This window comes from Typopeltis vanoorti, chromosome 6, assembly GCF_054136105.1.
Source record: "Typopeltis vanoorti isolate ZY-2024b chromosome 6, IOZ_Tvanoo_1.0, whole genome shotgun sequence".
Taxonomy (NCBI): Eukaryota; Metazoa; Arthropoda; class Arachnida; order Uropygi; family Thelyphonidae; genus Typopeltis; species Typopeltis vanoorti.
Genome location: NC_143554.1, coordinates 70,523,419 through 70,542,371, shown reverse-complemented (window position 1 = coordinate 70,542,371; position 18,953 = coordinate 70,523,419). Strand labels below are relative to the sequence as shown.

The following is an 18,953-nucleotide window of genomic DNA, read 5'->3' as shown; positions in this document are numbered from 1 at the left end:
CCAATCTTCACTTTTTCTATGGAGTCAGTAGTTCTTTTTATGCGTAATTTTTAGGAACGTATCTATCGCGTAAAAAGAGGTTTAGGTGTACTGTGAAAATCAGTAAGTATTGATGATACTATAGAAGGGATATGATTATGCTAGGAAAGGTTTGGAATAAGAGTCAGCACGAGAAGAGAGATTGGATCTTGACTGATGAGCTGAACATTATCAGAAGTAAGTGTTAGAAGATCTAAGGTCTTTCTTTTTTTGAGAAAACAAGCAAAACTGTTTTGGAAGCATCAAAGTTGACTAGGTTGTTTTCATCCCAAAAATGGATACTGTGGAGATCAGTATTCAGGGCACTTATTGTAAATGTGAAGCTTGATATGTTTGAGCACTGTAAGGCTTGTCATATAAGTAGGATGAGGGGGGAGTATGTTATAATCAACAAAACTATGAATAGGGTTTGCAGTCAATGAGAGCATTTCATTTATATAAATAAGGAAGAATTTGGATGAAATAACAGAGCCCTGAGGGACACTGGCATTAGCAGTTAATTCTGAAGGGAGAACACCATCCACCATTACACATAGGGATTGATCTGAGAAAAAACTGGCAATCCAGTTACACAAGGATGAAGGCAGTCCAAATGATGGTAACTTGTTGATAACCCCTCGATGCCAGACCCTATCAAAAGCCTTGGACATGTCATGAGCAACAGCACCGGTTTCTCCAAGCTTTCCAGGAATAGATCTGGTGAAATCCGTACTGGTGGTTCTCAAAGTGTTGCAGAAGTTGACTGTTGATAATAACTTTCTCCATTACTTTAGACAAAACTGATGTGAGATCAGTAGGCAGATAGTTTGAAGGTAGACATTTATTGCCTTTTTTTTGGGAAACAGGTTGTTTATGAACTTTCTTCCATTCTGTAGGGTGGATGCCAGCTGAGTACAGTTTAGTGAATATATGATAAAGAACAGATGTTAGCTCAAGAGCACATCTCTTGAGCACAATGGGTTGGATTCCATCAGGACTAGCTGTCTTTGTGGTATCCATGTTAATCAAGATTCTTCTGATGTCTTTTTGGCATAAGGTCACAGGAGGCATGAGCTGCCATGTTCTAGGCAAAGAAGGAGGTAATTTGTAGTGGTCATCTATGGAGGAGTTGGAAAAGAAGAATGAAGCCAGGACATCAGCTCTATCTTTAGGTCATAATACAATCTTACTGTTAGTGTGAGATAGAGGAGGTAGCACAGATGGACAAAAGTTGCATTTAACAGCTTTGGCAAGGGACCAGAAGTCGTGACTGCCAGTGGCACAAGTCGCGAGATTTCTACATTTATCCTTGTTGAATTTAGACTTTGACCATTTAATGGTGGGGTTAAAAGTGTTGCAGGCAACTGTAAGCTGTGAAGAAAGCTGATGTTTGGTTTCAAACCCATGTGATAGGCTGCTTGCTTTTCTTGGACTATGCTAACACATGTTTTGCACACTTTTTCATTCTTCTGGATCAGAAGAATGAAAAAGTGTCATTTTTAAGCCTTGATACAGCAACAACAAAATTACAGTTTTCAGGTCAGGTCTGTTCACTTGGTTTCTTTGGGATGAGGAAGTTGGAGAGAATCCAAAGGCAAGTGACCAAGATGGTGAGTGGTCTGTGGAATGCTCTGTATGAGGTGATATATTTAAGGATTTGTGGGTTGCAAAAGTTGGTTCATGGTGAAAAAGAGGGGATATGATAGAAACATTTATGTTACCAAAAGAGATTTATTAGGTTGATGCAGAGAAATATTTCATCACTTGGGTTGATGGAGCAGAACAAGGGGGTCATCCCTCGAAATTGATTGAGAGTTGTGGTTAACAAGGGTCTGAAGACCAGAAATTAGTGAATTAGTGGAATAAGTTTGCAGAGTCTGTGTCTGCGTTGTCTGTTAGTGAGTTCAAGGAGAGGTTCAATAAATATTGTGTGAACAGTATCCACTGAATATAATTTTGATGGTCAGAAATAAAACTTATTTCTAACAAAAAAAAAAAAAAAAAAAAAAAAAAAAAAAAACCCATCAACTGAAAGTTTTTCAGTTGGAGTTTTTTTTTTTTTTTTTTTAAATTTGAAAATTTGAGTTTATTTTATTTTATTTTTTGATGACGTTTTTTTTTTTTTTTGTGGGGAGGGGGAGAAGCCAGACTCATTAAAAATTGATAAAAAAAATTAATGTGTGCTTTTTTTAATTTAAACATTATGTTTAAATTAAAAACACTTTTAGGCCAAATGGCATAATGAAAAAATATTGAAAAATTATGTGTAATAATACTTTATCTAACCATGTAACTAAATGAAAAGAACTGTTCTAATTTCATAACCGACTATATATAGAAATTTGAAAATTTTTGAAAAAAAAAAAAAAAAGACCAGCAAGCCTATGAGAATACAAATCATAATATTAAAAGTTTGTCTTAGTTTGCATTACTTAAAAGGCATGAGCTTCCCAGGTGCCCTTATATTCACCTTTTATTAGTGCATTTTTTGATTGAAGTTTCACTGGTTTTGAGTGATGGTTTTCATCAGCGATCAGACAAATCTTAAGAGAACAAAAACCCTCATTCCCTACTAAAGCAGTCATATGTCAGAGAGTTCTATTTTTCATGAGTGAAGGCTCTTCTATGCAAAAAGTAATTATCGCTGAAGAGTCATCATCAAATTCCTGATATAAACTCTCAAGGGGGTGTACAGGATATGATGGTACTACATGAAAAATTACATCATTACTAACTTCCTATCTACAATTTTCATCCAAATCAGTCTGTTACCTGTCAAGACTTCAACATTATCAGATGTAATATTTCTATCTTGTAAGGCACTTTTTACTGTATCAATCGACCTATATCTTGGTCTTCCTCTGGGTCTTTTTCCTGCCAACCTGGCAGAGAAAAATTATTTTTCTAATCTTTCCTCTCCCATTCTGTTTAAGTGACCACCTTATGAGATTAGCTCTGCTAACCCATTCCTGGATGCTGACAATGTCAAGTTCTTTCCTAATATCCTCAATTTTAATATGATATTGCCATTGATGGCATCTGTTCATGCCCCTAATCTTTCTCAGGACTCTCATATCTGCGGTCTCTAGTCTTTGGTCAAATGTTTTACTTCTGACCCAGCTCTCAGATCGATAAGTTAAAATTGGCTTGAATACTGTCTTGTATACAGCTAATTTAGTGTTTTGGCTAATTTCTCTCTTATTCCATATAAATTTATTCAATTGACTTCCTACCATACCAGCTCTATTGATATATACAACAGTTATTCAATTTAGTCAGGGAATCTTGCAGACTTGTTACAGATTTATTTAGAAGTATAACATCATCTGCATAAAGCAAAGAGCTGAGATTAACATCTCTAATTTTGATATCAGGTTTAATATCACTTTCCTTCATAATGTAATCCATATAGATAATTAATAAAGAGGGGATAATGTACATCCTTGTCAGACACTGGATTTAATATCAAACAATCTTCCTATACTTCCTTCAATTCTAACTGCTGACTAACAACTCAAATAAAGACTAAGTATTGCTTGATATAATGCCCCCTTGACACCATATAACTGTACCATTTTGAATAGCTTCTCTCTTGGCACCTTGTCATATGCCTATTTCAGATCTGCAAAACTTAAATACAGATCTTTGTTATATTACCATGATTTCTCAGCTATCTGTCGTAAAGTAAAAATCTGATCCTGATAGCCTCTATTTGGCCTGAATCCAGCTTGTTCTTCACCAACCTCTGATCCACAATCCTTCTCAACTGTTTCTCAAGTATACTTACATATATCTTACAAGGAACACTCATTAGAGAAATACTTCTGTAATTCTCACATTCAGTTTTATTTTCCTTTTTATATATGGGCACTATGAGAGCTCTACTCCAATCATCTGTAATTCATCCCTCTGTCCAGGCATTCTAAACTATGCAGTGTAACTGTAACACTTTTATAACCTCCATACTTGAGCATTTCTGGTCGAATATCATCTACTCCAGCTGCCTTTTTACATTTCAGGCTTTTGATGGCTTTTTCTACTTCAAGTATGGATTATGTATTCCTGACTGCATGCCTGGTCAATGTTTTTTACCACTGTGCTGTCATCACTGCTTGTTTCATTTAACAATTTTTCTAAGTAATTACTCCATATTTCATGGATATCTTTTTCTCCTTTGTCTCCTTTCTCTAATTCCTTTTACAGCACTCTTTCCTCCATTTCTGAGCTTCTTCAACAACCTGCAGAATATCTTGCCACCTTCTTGATATTTATTTTCTACGTTCTTACTAAAGTCCTCCCATGACTTTTGTTTAGCTAGTTTTACAGTGTTTAGCTTTCTTACATTTGTCTCTATATTCTCTTAGAGCACAAGCTGACTTATTTGCCAGGAACTTTAATATTCTTTCTTCTTTTCTTTCACTGCCTCTTTAATTTCCTGTATCTACCATGGTGTTCTGATTTTTCTATCCTTACAGACTACCTCACCACATGCCTCTTTGGCTGAATCAATCAGTGTTTTCTTCAGGGCTTGCCACTAAATCTCCAATGTTTGGTTGCTGTTCTCAAAATCTTTCATTTTTTCTTTAATCGTGTTTGTGTGTTTTAGCCTACGGTTCACATCTGAGAGCTGGTCAACTTTTATTCGCTTTAAAACTTTCTTATATGTTATTCTTTTGAATATGAATTTCAATTTTATCCTGCTCAAGGTGATCGCCTCCAATTTCAAATCCTCTGTACACTCTGGTGTCCTGCACCAGGGAGAAAACATCACTTTGAACAATAACATAGTCAACGATACTTTTCTTATTCCTTGCCTCTTCTCTCCATGTGAATTTGTGGACATTTTTATGTAAAACTGAAGAGTCTAAAAGTTTTAATTTTGGCATTATAAAATAAACAGATCAATTTCATAACTGAATATGCATAGAGAAACTTAGAAAGTTTTTAAAGTAATGCAAGGCAATTCATATGCTGAGATTGTTTTCTCATAAGCTTAAGTTGTCTGGTTTTTGTTCAAAACTTTCTAATTTTCTGTATATGTATTTGGTCATGAAATAAGTATGGATTTTTAATATCTCTCGCTGCTGGTTATTTTTCATTGCCAAAGTGAAAACTTTTAGATACTTCTTCTTCTTTGATAAAAAGCAAAAATATGTGTTGTTTTCCCTAAATAAAATAAAACCGTTAAATATTAAATTATAGAGCCGAGAGGCTTCAATTTGGCATTAGTAAGATATTGGAAAGAAGGTTTTACGTGCCATTCATCTTTTATAACCAAATGTAGAAAGAAACTCGAAAATTTCAAAAATTTACCAGAACTTATGAGAACACAACTTTCTCATATGCTCCTGGTAAATTTTTGAAACCTCAGTTTCTAAATTTATCTATAAAAATGACTTGATTTATAATATTCTTTATTGTCTTCTTATTTATTACAAATTAAAGTTTCTTTGCTCTATACTTTAATATTTCATTATGCACTTACCAAGAGTTAATTTATGATGAATTTAACTTCTTGATATAGATTTATTATGATATACATTTTTAGAAGATTTTGATATTAGTGAGTAGTTGAAGTGACAGTTATTTTCATTTTTTTGGGTGAAGTAAAGTAAAATAGTTGTGTTATGCATCCTGAATTATCATTATTGTATTTCTTTTTTATTTTTGGTGAGGAATAATTCAGACAAGGTTGATTTATTTATACCATATGTTAGTATTAAAGTATGGAAAAAAAATCAAATTGATGAATCAGTTTCGACCAAGTATATAATAAATTTATGTGACTCGAGAAAGTATTAGATAACAATTGGCCTATCAAGATCAAGTTTCATGGAAAATTTCCCCCTACTGAAGCAAAAGAAGATATCCCAGACAACCACAATTACCAGTCATCTGTGTCAACTGATAACTGGCAGATGCTACCTATTGAGAATATCACAACATTTAATAACCCATCTATTTCTAGATATGCTTCAAGAATAAGATTCACCTCATGATGATGAAATTCAAGATACCAAAAAAAAAAAAGAATAGCTTCTCCCCTCAGAGATATGCCCAACCTAACACAGTCCAACAACAACACAGATCACAAGGAAAGAATACCCCCAGTCTTTCTTCAGACAAAGGAACACTTGATGTTTGTTACGGCATCAATCAAGACCATGAATATTGCCTTCACAAAAGCCACAAACATGGATGAAGGAATACGTATTCTATCCAAGGCACTTGCAGACTACCGAGAACTTACCAAATTCCTTGATAATAACAGCTTACCATATCACACATTTGCCTTAAACAGTGAAAAAAATTTCAAGGGCATACTGCAAGAAGTAACAGAGTCTATCTCAACAGAAGAAATTACAACAGATCTTCATAACAAAGGCTTTAAGCTTATCAAAGTCAGCCGCATATACAGGGCAGAAAAAATTCCATATCCTTTAATATTGGTTGAAATCAGTAAAGATTTAAAACGCATAGATAATCTTGAAACAGTCTGTGACCTACTTATAAAAACAGAATCCCTAAAACATAAAGCAATCATCACTCACTGTTGTAGGTACCAACGGTTTGGCCATGCCCAACGTTACTACGAGGCAGAGTATAGATGCGTAAAATGTGGAAAAAGGCATGCAACTAAAAAACCAAGAACACAGCCAAAAAGTGCTAACTGTGAAGGACCACACCCTGCCAATTACAGAGGCTGCCCTTATTTCCCACTTAACCAGAGATCTCAAGCTATGCATCATTGCAAAAAAATCCACTGCTGGATACAAATACTCCCCCATCAAGTTGTACTCGCATCAGAACCCACAATAATCAAAAAAACCTACACGGAAGTAGCTAACCCAAAGCAAGATTAATATGACCTAACGTCAAATACACAAGCAAGCTCAACAACAACATGTGTGTGGCAAATATAATAGGAGAAATGCTGATTGATTTCAGCAGAACAATTCCATGCAAGCATATAAAGAAATTATTCTGAAACATACTCAGATAATGCTCTCTGCATTTCTCAATGGCTAGCCAAAACAGAAGACCCACATCACCTAAAGATTATCAGTTGGAATGCAAACAACTTGAACAATAAAATTCTAGGATTGCAAGAATTTGCCACACAAAAACAGGCAGACATCATCCTCGTTAAAGAAACCCATTTTCATCTGGCCAATAAACTCAAAATCAGGAACTACATCAATTTTTGTAAGGACAGACTGGATGCCAGAGGTGGAGGCACAGCCATATTCATCAAAAGAGACATAATCCACAATGAAATTGCTATCCCCCTTCACCACAACAAACCTCAAAACCACTGGGATAGAAATCCATATGGCAAACTCAAGCAGCTTTAAAATCTCAGCATATAATCCTCCAACCAAAAAACTTCCTGACTTTGATCTAGAAGTATTAAGTACTGGAAAAATAATAATTGCTGGTGATCTGAACACTTAACACAAAACCTGGCGCAGCAGTTTCTCCAGCAACAACAGCAGAATTCTGAACACATTCACTGTCACAAGGAACACAGCAGTGATCGGTTCCATGGAACATACTCATTACAGCAGCAGCACAGGCAGACCTGACGTACTAGACATAGTTTTACTGAAAAATGTAGTACACAACTATCAGCTACAAGCAATTAGGCAACACACACACTTTCACTGATACCAATTGTCATTAATTGGAATCATCTTCCTGCAGCTCTTTAAAAAAAGTCTTGGACCAGTCCTACACATAACTACAACTAAAGAAATAGAAATAGTCATAAATTCTTTTAACTCAAATACTAGCAGCACTGAGGTCAGTCACCACTATAATCACATGCAGATCTCCAATGAAAAGCTCATTCAGGAGAAAAACTAATTAAGATGCCAGCACCACAAAACTCTGACCCCAAATGATTGCCAGGTATTTAACAGGCTTACAAATCAGGTTTGTTATGCACTAAAAGACTTTTGTAGCAAACAGTGATAAAAAAACTTCAATACTTAAGGGTCAAAGCTGCATAACTGAGAGGAGATCTGCACATAGTCTTTAAAGGAATGCAGAGAACTGACCAGGACTTCCGACCTAATGTCCAATTCTCACCTTCTCATGGTGCACCCTGTTAGGTATCTACTTGGATACTGAACGAATGAGGATGGGTTGACAATTTGAAATTTAGCCAACTAAAATCGTATTCTTATTGGCTTAAACCACAATGTAAAATGATGGTACAATACGACAGAATTTCATGCCAGCTGGGGTGTCACCCAGTTAGACAAGACTCCCCGTTGTTTTCACCAGAGAACCAGGGCAAACAGTGAAAAGTCATATTTGTAAATTTAGGGACACAAAAAACACACGTATTGAACAGATTATTTTATTTATTACTAACAAAATAGAGCTTGACATTTTGATCCCTGTATCGAGGTCATCATCGGAAGAATACAAGTGTATAAGGGACACCACACCAAAACTTGGTTTGAGAGAAAATTTAAAGAGTCATTTAAAGAGTCAAGCACAACCCAAATCTCACTCAACAAAAATGATGGCCTAACCATTTCAAGAATGTGGAGGACCCATCTACAACCTGTATAACAACCTAAACTAGCCATAGAAAAATCACACTACAAGAAGACAACCTGGTGAAGTGTTTGTAACATCCAACAACAACTGAAAGAAATCATATAACAATCAGAACTATCCAGAAGAATGTTAATACATGAGGACTTTAGCAGTTTATTGTAGTTGTATTTATTTATTTTATTTTTATTTATTTTTATTTTATTTTTATTTATTTATTTATTTTTTATTTTATTTTATTTTTTTAAATTTTAAATTTAAATTTTTATTTTTTATCACTAGAGGTCAGGCTAGGGAAAAGGAATAATTAACTACATAGATTTAGTTTACCGGTATACAGGGCATGAGCATGTAGCTTGGTTCCTTATACACTTGTATTCTTCTGATGATGACCTCGATACAGGGGTCGAAACGTCAAGTTTTATTTTGTTAGTAATTAATAAAATAATCTGTTCAACACGTGTGTTTTTTGTGTCCCTAAATTTACAAATATGAGCGCTGATCACCGTGTAACCTTAAAAGAAAGAGTGAAAAGTCAGCTACTGGAACAAATCTTGAAATACATCCCAATCCGACATCACTAGAGTTTAAGATCGGTACTATCTACATAAGCCTGAATAGCAAAGAAATGGAAATGAAACAAACAAAAAAAAATGACAAAATCTGTCTAACAAATAAGCTTAGGTGTTGTTGACGGTTATTCATAACTTAAGTTTTAAATGATATTAACAACACCAAACAATTTAATCAAAAGATGTTTTATTAACTGCTTATATTTTGCTGAATTTCAAATCAGCATCATCAGAGCACAACACACTTGTACATGCGACAGTAAGTAAAACAATAAAATTGCAGTCTACAAAAGATCTAAAGTCCTATTTATGGCACCCTCTAATGTTGGAAAAAAGAAAAAATCATTACAGCTATGTGGGAGTTTCTCTTAGGATGACAGTTTCCCAAATTTTCGGCAAATTAATACAACCATACTTGTTCAGGTTAGGAGACTTCTTCAAAAGTCATTGCTGACTCAAAAAATAACCTTTCAGATCTGTAACAACTCCTAAATAGCACATTTGTTTTCTTCCATCTAATCCTGTGAAAGGAGTAGCCAAAGCATGGTCTGCCAGTCCTGACTTGCCATAGTAATAGTAATGAATGTATTTTTTTTATGTTCTTCCAGGTGGATGTTAACTTATCTTCCTGTTTGTCCATAGTAGGCCAAGTCACAGTTACAGGAACTTCATACACACCTGGGTGTGCTAAAGGGTGAAGTTTATCCTTAGGTGAGCGGATCAGAGTTGCTAGTTTTATATGCAGTTTGAAAGTAGTGTGAAGCCCATGTTTCATCAGTACTTTGGCTATCTTTTCTGATGTACCTCTGACATAGGGAATAAAGATGGTCATGCTGTGTTCCTGTGTATTAGGGGAGGGAGGGGTAATGGGGGCTGCAGTAATTTATCTGTTTTGTAGGGATTGTAGCTGTTGGCTAAGAACGTATGGTGCAGATATTTGAGTTCTGTGGTCAGAGCTGTATCATTAGAACAAATGGCTCTGGCTCTGTGTGTGAGTGTTTTTTAAAATGCTATACTGTTGGACTGAATGATGATGTGATTGTTAAAAAAATAAAACCAATTCATGTCAAATCCCTAAAAAATAACCAGGACATTATAATCTCAAAAGTAGACAAAGGGAATGCCACTGTTGTTTTAGATCGGACAACTTACATAACACAAATGAACCATTTGGTATCGGACCACAACACCTACCAAATGGTAAACTACAACCCCACGAAACGCTTATATTTTTGATCAAAATATGAGCATCAAAAAGAAAACAACTGAATTAATTAAATCCGTTAACACATGGCCAGAAGAAACAACTAAAAAACTAATACCTAATTATGTCCGCACACCCAGAATTTATGGCCTGCCAAAAATACGCGAAACAGATACACCACTATGTCCGATTGTTGAAGGAATTGACAGCCCAAATTACCACTTAGCCAAAAAATTAGCAGCCACACTCAAGGAATTGGTAGGTCATTCCCCTTCCTACATAAAAAATACACACATTTCATAAACAAAATTAAAAACATTACACTCAACGACCAAGATTTATTAGTCAGTTTTTACATAACTTCCCTTTTCACCAATGTCCCAATCAATGATACTATCTTGCTCCTACAGAACATATTTCCACACGACATCACGGCTCTCTTTGCTCGCATACTCTGCTCCTGATATTTCATGTGGCAAAACAATTTTTACCTTCAAAAAGAGGGTACAGCCATGGGCTCACCACTTTTCCCCCCAATAGATAGCTAACTTTTATATGGAAAACTTTAAGCAACGAGTTCTAGAGTCAGCGTGCCTGAAGCCCAAAATTTGGCTCAGATACGTCGACGATATTTTCGCCATTTGGCCCCACGTCCTCGAAGCACTAAATACATTCATTAGCCACCTGAACAAACAACACAAACGTATCCAATTCACCATTGAAATGGAAAGAAACGATTCTCTTCCTTTCCTAAACACACTCGTCACACGTCTTTTCTCAGGCTGTCTCTCCTTCTCGGTCTACTGCAAACCTGCACACACACACAAGCCAGTATATACAAAAAAATTCTTATCACCACCCAACACAAAAACTAGGGATCATAAGCACCCTTAAACACAGCTCAAACAATTTGTTCAAATGAACAAGCTCTAAACCAGGAATACAAGATCATCAACCATACATTTATGACAAATGGATACAGTAAAAAAACTATTCACAAGATCCTCCACAGAGATACCACTAAAAACAATAAAAGATTTCAAGAATGCTATTGCCATACCTTATGTTAGAGGCATTTCCAAAAAAAATAGACAACACTGCACAAATACAACTTCAAAACTACCTTTAAACCCCCAACAAAATTAAGACACCTACTCAATTCTTCCGAAGATCCTCTTCCACACCTAGCCCACCCAGGGGTTTACAAAATACAATGCACATGTAACCTACCATACATAGGGGAAACAGGGCGAACCATCCCAATTAGGAAGGACGAACACAAACGACCCATTAAATACCTCCATTTTGGAAAAACCAGCCTTTCTGACGACTCACTCCAAACATACCACAGAATTGATTGGAAAGGTACCAAGGCCCTACACCGCACCAAAACCTGATTCGAGAGGAAATTTAAAGAAGCATATGAAATGCTTCTTTAAATGATGGTCTAATCATTCCGTCTGAACAAAAATGATGGTCTAACCATTCCGAGGATGTGTAGGACCCATTTGCAACCATATAGCAACTAGAACAAGCCAAAGAAAAATCTCAATACAAGAAGACTTGGTGAAGTGTTTTTTTCCCCCTTAACATTCAATAGCGACTTGAACTGTACAAGTCCAGAAGAAAATTGTAGTATAACAATCTGAACTGTACAAATTCAGAAGAATCTTAGTAATCAGGAGGACTTTAGCAGAGTTTATTGTATTTTTTTATTTAATTTATTTATTAATTATCTATTTATTAAAATTTTTTTTTAAATTAATTAATTTAATTTAATTTTTTATTTTTTTATCACTATATGTCAGGCTAAGAAAAAGATTAATTAACAGCATAGATTTAATTTACTTTTATAGAGTGCAAGAGCATGTAGCTTGGTTTCATATACATACGTATCCTTCTGATGATGACCTCAATACAGGGGTCGAAACGTCAAGTGTTATTTTATTAATAATAAGTAAAATAATAATTTCAACAGGTGTGTTTTGTGTCCCTAAATTCTGAAATATGAATGCTGATCACCGTGTAACCTTAAAAGAAAGTAGCAAAACAAGTGTTTTTTGCCAGGTCAGCAGGAAAAAGATGCAGAGGAAGACCAAGGTATAAGTGGATATTGATACTGTAAAAAGTGCCTTAGAAGACAGAAGTATAAGATCTGATAATGTTGGATTTTTGACAGGTAACAGATTGATTTGGAGGAAAATTGTAGATAGGAGGTTAGTAATGATGTAAGTTTTTCATGTAGTGCTATCATAATATCCTCTACACCCCTTGAGGGTACATGTCAGTAATTTTGATGATAATAATGAACACCTAAATACTGAAGACATTGTAAATGTATGAGAGGGCTCCGAACTAACTGCTGGTCCCTTCCTCCTATTAGCGGAGAATGGGAGAATTGCCTACAATGATGCTGATAAAGCAGAAGCTTTTGCAGATAGTTTATAAAAACAGTGCACTCCCAACTATAAATATGCAGATTTCAACTTCATAGAAAAGATACACAGTCAAGTATGCACAGAAATCAGAAATATGAGCCTTCTAAACATCACTAAACCTGTATCATCAGCTGAACTGCATCCAGAAAGGCACCAGGACCATACGTGATCTCTATCAAACTTCTCACTCACAAGGGGCATCATGCATCTTGTAGCCATTATAATTCAATATTATGACTCAATTACTTTCCTACATACTAGAAACTAGCAGATATAAGTACAGTAGAATCTGCCTATTGTGATCACGGATAATATTATCAATCGGCTATTGTTATCAAAATTAGTTCATCCCAAAACACACCATTTAAAACAAATTAAAAATAATTATCTATTGTAATCAAAGTTCCAGTTATTGTTATCAAAATCCTCGAATGTTTCGCCTTTTGCATCTTAGAATTAAGAACTTTAAGGGTTAATCAGGAGAAAATTTGACAAAGAACATTTGTCAAAATCTGACTTGTGTTAATCTTCTTTTAATCTTATTCTTCCATAAATCCCATATCTTCCAGGCAAATGCAGATGGGTTATCTTCTTATAATCTTAATCTCCCGTAAATTTTAAATCTTCCAGGCAAATGCAGGCAGGTATAAATACAGTCGAATTGTGATTTTTCAAGTTTATTTTTGTGCTCTCTTTCAGTGAGAAAAGCAAAGAATTTTGGAGTGCTATGATAAGTTGCCCAAAATGAGTCAGCATAGTGCGGCTGTACATTTAAAAATTTCACAACCATTCTTGGGTAAGATGAGTCTGTCGACTCCTTGGAGTTTCCCGGAACAATAATAATAAAAGATCTTAAAACAGATCAAACATTGAAACTTCAGCTCTTACTAATTTATTTATTTATTTATTCGTGTGGAGTTTCCACCCCCCTGTTCCTCGAGGACTGGTTGAGCCCTCCTAATGAGGGCTCAACCAGTCCTCGGGGGTGGGTGGGAGGGGGGTGGAAACCAGTCCTCGATTAACAGCCCCCTTAGGACTGGTTGAGCCCTCCTAATGAGGGATTAAGTACTATATTCTATGACTGTAGCCTGTGTTCAGGTGGCCGGTTTGCCTGCTTGTGGAATGAAAAACCCTGCTGTCCATGCCCAAGACCAGCTAACTTGGCTATGGTTGAGAAAGATCCTTAAGCTCCTCACTTCGTCGACCGGAATCGAACCTAGGACATTCCTTCCCCCAGGCATGTGGTTGCGAAGCACATAGCCACTAGGCATGGATAGGAAGAGAGCCTGATCTGGTAAGGATACTCAGGTTGAATCAGCATTAAAAATTCGGTTTAGTAATGTTTGTGAAAAGAATGCTTCGATTAATGGGCCTTTGATACGTCAAAAAGCAGAACTTGCAAAAACAATGTTCAAAGAAAATTTCACCACAACTGATGGATGGTTTAAAGGTGGAAAAAGCAAGAGAATATCGTGTAAAATGTATTCATGGTGAAGAAAAAAATGCTGATTTTTTTTTATCAGCTGATGCGTGGATTAAGACTGAATGGTTAAAAATTATTGCTGAATATTCTCCTGAAGATATTTGCAATGCACACAAAACAGGACTCTATTTTTGTGCAATGCCTCAGCATACTTATTTGTTTAAAAATGAAAGTACTAAAAGATTTAAATTTTCGAAAGAGTGAGAGTGAGTGACAATTTTTTATTGTGCTAAAATGAAAGGTGACAAACAAGAGCTCCTAGTGATTGGAAAAAATAAAAATCCTCGGTGTTTTAAAGGTGTCAAAAGTTTGTCCGTTGACTGCTGTTCTAGTACAAATGCTTGGATGACTAATGCTATTTTCAACAATTGGTTAGTTAAGTGGGATCTTAAATTAAATTAAATTTAATTTTGCTTAAATTAAAGCAAAAAATTGTCTTGTTAGTAGACAACTGCATTGCACACACAAACAATTTATCGTTAAAGAACATCAGAGTAATTTTCTTGCCTTTTTATCACAGGGAAGTTCGTGTGAGAATTATAGCTGAACTTGATTGTATAAAAGACCAATCTGATAAGTGAAATTGCAAAAAGATTTCCCTTCTTGATACATTGCATTTGGTATCAATGTCATGGAAGTAAGTCTCAGAGAAGACTATAGAAAACTGCTTCTAAAAAGGTGGATTTTTTAAAGCAAACTCTGAAACTCCTTCCGAAGAATTTCAATATTTTACAAATGAAATTTTTGATAAAACCCCAGATAGTATGTCAAAAGAAGAGTTTGAAAATTGGTTGGATATTGATAACAACATTGAAGTGGCGGCTACAATGACAGTGTCAGAAATTTGTCAAACTGCTTCCAATGAGAACTTTAAACTAGTAGAAGAAAGTGAACCTAATACAAGTATAGAAGAACAAATTTTAGAAGCTCCTCCAATCAATGCCCTGATGCAAGGAGATCTATGAATACTTTGTTGCGGGGTGCAACATAGAGCAACAAACTTCAAAAGGCATTATGAGTATTAGCAATTTATTCATGAACTCCTATATTCAAACACATGACAGACAACACTAGATAAGTTTTTAAAATAAATTTTATGTTGTTGCTTATTAAAAAGTAGTTCATAAATAAATTAAATTAAATAATGTTCATAATAATAAATTAAATGTCCATAACAATAAATTAAATAATGTCCATAACAATAACTTAAATAATGTCCATAACAATAAATTAAATAATGTCCATAACAATAACTTAAATAATGTCCATAACAATAAATTAAATTAAATGATGCAATTTTTTATATTCTTTTCTATTCTTTATATAATGTTATCAGCCATTTATTTTTATCGAAAAGCAACTGTCCCAAAGTGATCACAATAAGCAGTGTCTACTGTATTTGTAATTCCCAAACCAGTAAATGAAATCCAGTTCCCTCAAAACTATCCCATTAGGTCACATTTTTGTATAGACTTCAAGAAGCAGCAGAAAATGCTCAAATAATCCCAGACGAATTTAGATTTAGGAAAGGCCATTCTACAACACACATCAGATATACAGAATTGTTGAATATATCAACCAAGGATTTGAATGGCGACAAAACTTTGGTGCTATCTTTTAAAACATGGCCAAAGCATTTGACAAGATATGTCACTACACTCTAATTTATAAGCTATTTCAACCAAAATTTCCTGCACCTCTCATTTTACTCATTAAATCCTATCTTAGTAACTGCAATTTCAGAGTAAAAATAAACAAAATAAAATCTATAGGAAGAAGAATTGCAGCAGGAGTCTCCCAAGGCTCCATGCTAACCCGCTTACTTTTCTCTATCTGTATGGCAGATTTTCCTAAAATGCTTCCACTATCATTGCTCTGTATGTAGATGATACAATTATCATAGCCACATCACTTTGTCTTGGACTAATCACCAAGAAACTCAAATCGCAACCAGTATACTTGAAAAGTGGCTTGCCTGATGTGCGAATCTCCATCAATTCAGAAAAAAAGCTCTGCTGTACTTTTCACCAGAAGATGAGTAAATCAGCTAGAAACTGTCCATATGTTCAACAAACCGATATCCTGGCAAACTTCTGCTAAATGCCTAGGAGTTCAACTAGATAAAGTCCTGCACTTCAGTATACGCTCAGATTATATTCCTTATCTAAAGCCAGTCAGACTGTCACTCAGCTCTATTCCCTCTTGAACAGAAAAAGTCACCTAAATATGAACAGCAAGATTCTGCTTCTTTACAAAACAGTGATAAGACCTTTCCTAAATTATGCCTCACCAGGGTACAATAGTATGCCTGGGGACATACTATTCAAAGCAATATCAAGAGGCTACAAATAATCCAAAATAAATGCCAAAGGATGCCATTGAATGCTCTCTGGTTTGTCAGGAATTACCACTGCATCGTGATGCCAAGATACCAGACATGCAATTCTTACTAAAAACTATCACCGAAAAGTTTTTCACAACTACTGACACTCACCTCAACTAACTAATTTGTCAAGCTGCTAATTACAATCCTGGAAATTACTCTAAACAGAAGACCAAAATCCATTCTAGCAGACTCATCTGCAATCGCCAAAAGCTCGCGAGGAGCAGGTCGAATGCCCATCCACTACTTCCCATTTAAAGCAGCTATTATACGTGCAGGGATTAAGAGTCAAGGACTCAGTCCATCCACCATAGAATTTAACAGTTAACTATGTTGTATATTTAACAGAGGGTTGTTGCTTTATGGTCTGTGATCAACAGTTCGCAAAGGGGGGGGGTTACTCCATCATCCAAGCATGTTTGGTATGTGGTGGATTTTTGCCTGCTGATGCTTGGTGAAGTGGCAGACTTTGACTGTGCCTAATGAGTTTTGGCTTGGTTATTGGGAAGAGTGCAGAGATTCTTAGGCGATCCAATTTTGGAACTATTTTAGAAAGTGCCCAATTGAGATCACTCACAAGATTTTTGGAACTTGGGCAATTTGAACCAACTTATTGTATGGTCTATGATGAGAATGAACTGTTTGAAACGCTTATCAGGCCAGTGTAACTTAATCCATACACTAATAACAAGTGAATAATACAGGCTCCTATTCAGGGTTCATATCCTTTAAATAGTGCAAGCCAGGACAACTTAGATGCAGAAAGTTATGCTTTCTGAAAGTTTTTTCACTTGGTTATGCTACTAATTATGTATTGGGTTTTATCTTTTATCCAAGTGTTAGCAAACAAAGTTTGCACCTGAAGTACTTTCAGGACTGAGGCAACTCGTGGTAAAGGTGGCATAAGTTCTCATCACCTGCCTTAGTATCTCCCATAATGCAAAGCACATCTCCTTGCGGACATGTATAATGCTATGTATTAAGGGAAGGACCATTGTCCAGACTGGTTTCGACCTTTATTGAGATCTCATCAGTGGGACCCAGTCCCAGAGGTGGTGATATCAAATATGACTTCTCCATTACTTCCACCTTAGTATCACCACCTCTGGGTCTGGCTCCCACTGATGAGACCTCAATAAAGGTGGAAACCGGTCACGGTAGTGGCCCTTCCCTTAATGCATACCATTATACATGTCTGCAAGGAGATGTGCTTTGTATTATGGGAGGTACTAAGGCAAGTGATGAGAACTTATACCACCTTTACCATGAGTTACCCCAGTTCTGAAAGTACTTCAGGTGCAAACTTTGTTTGCTAACACTTGGATAAAGGATAAAATCCAATATATAATTAGTAGACGGTTATGCCTTCATAAGATCTCTGATAAATTTTCTAAACTAAGTTTCTTTCTACATTTGGCTATAAAACATGGTTGGATCCATAATATTCTCCAATATTCAATGTAATAAAACTGCCATTGTATTTTATAGAAAGCATTTATTTAAAAAAAAAGAAAACAATATAATATAAAATTCAGTACAAATATTATACTTATTTCCTCAAATAACAAAAATATTAACAAAACTTATTTTAAATTGTGAAATATAGAGAATCATCATGGTTCAGGAAAAGGAATTTTTTGACTTTTTCGAAAGTAGTTCTATGTCTGGTTTCTTCATAAATATTTCTATCTTCTGAAAACACTTTCAATGAATATGCTGAGCTGGTGCTGAAAGAAATTTTCTCTAAGAAATTGTACTGCAGAAAAAGTTTACTCAGTAGCTTTGGCATTGCAATCATCAGCCAATCATTTTATCCCCAGCATAATGCAAAGATTTTGTTTTGTCATCGGTGTCCTATTTTTATTATTATTTTTTTAGATTATTTGCTAACGTCAAATAACATTTGTTGTTTATTGACATTAACATCCTAAACTCTTAATGTAGATTTACCTTAAATTTTCACTGCTTGTTCTTGTATTGTATTGTGATTCGATATTTCAGTTTAATTTTGTTTTACAAATTCATCGCTGTGCTTGAATTTTTACATGATGATTAATAATCATAAATGTGTATTTTCTTTTTCCTATGTCACCCAAATATTTTGTTATTTGCATATTTTACAATTTGCTCATTTTGAATCTTCGCATAAATCATAACATTTCCAAATATTGCTTTTTTATTTTTCATGGCTACAACTCTACTCTTTTTCAATATTTTAAGACAAATTTTAATACTTTATGATATAAACTTTTAGCACTGTGTAATATAAACTAAAAACATCAAAGGA

General features: G+C 35.1%; 2 protein-coding genes across 3 annotated transcripts in view; both read left to right on the top strand.

The window, feature by feature from the left end:
• Positions 1–18,953, top strand: part of LOC150105523 (late secretory pathway protein AVL9 homolog) — a 415,642-nt gene that overhangs the window by 25,839 nt on the left and 370,850 nt on the right. Inside the window, exon 1 of one of the 2 annotated variants that reach the window (XM_090394871.1) lies at positions 9,803–9,869. The exons of the other annotated variant lie outside the window; for it this stretch is intronic. The gene's annotated coding sequence lies outside the window, so the exon portion shown is untranslated. Of the gene's footprint in view, positions 1–9,802; positions 9,870–18,953 lie in introns of those variants that run through there. 2 annotated transcript variants of the gene reach the window in all.
• On the top strand, positions 6,072–6,881 carry LOC150105524 (uncharacterized). Its single transcript, XM_090393978.1, has one exon. The coding sequence runs from the start codon at positions 6,072–6,074 to the stop codon at positions 6,879–6,881; it is 810 nt and encodes a 269-aa protein (XP_090250104.1).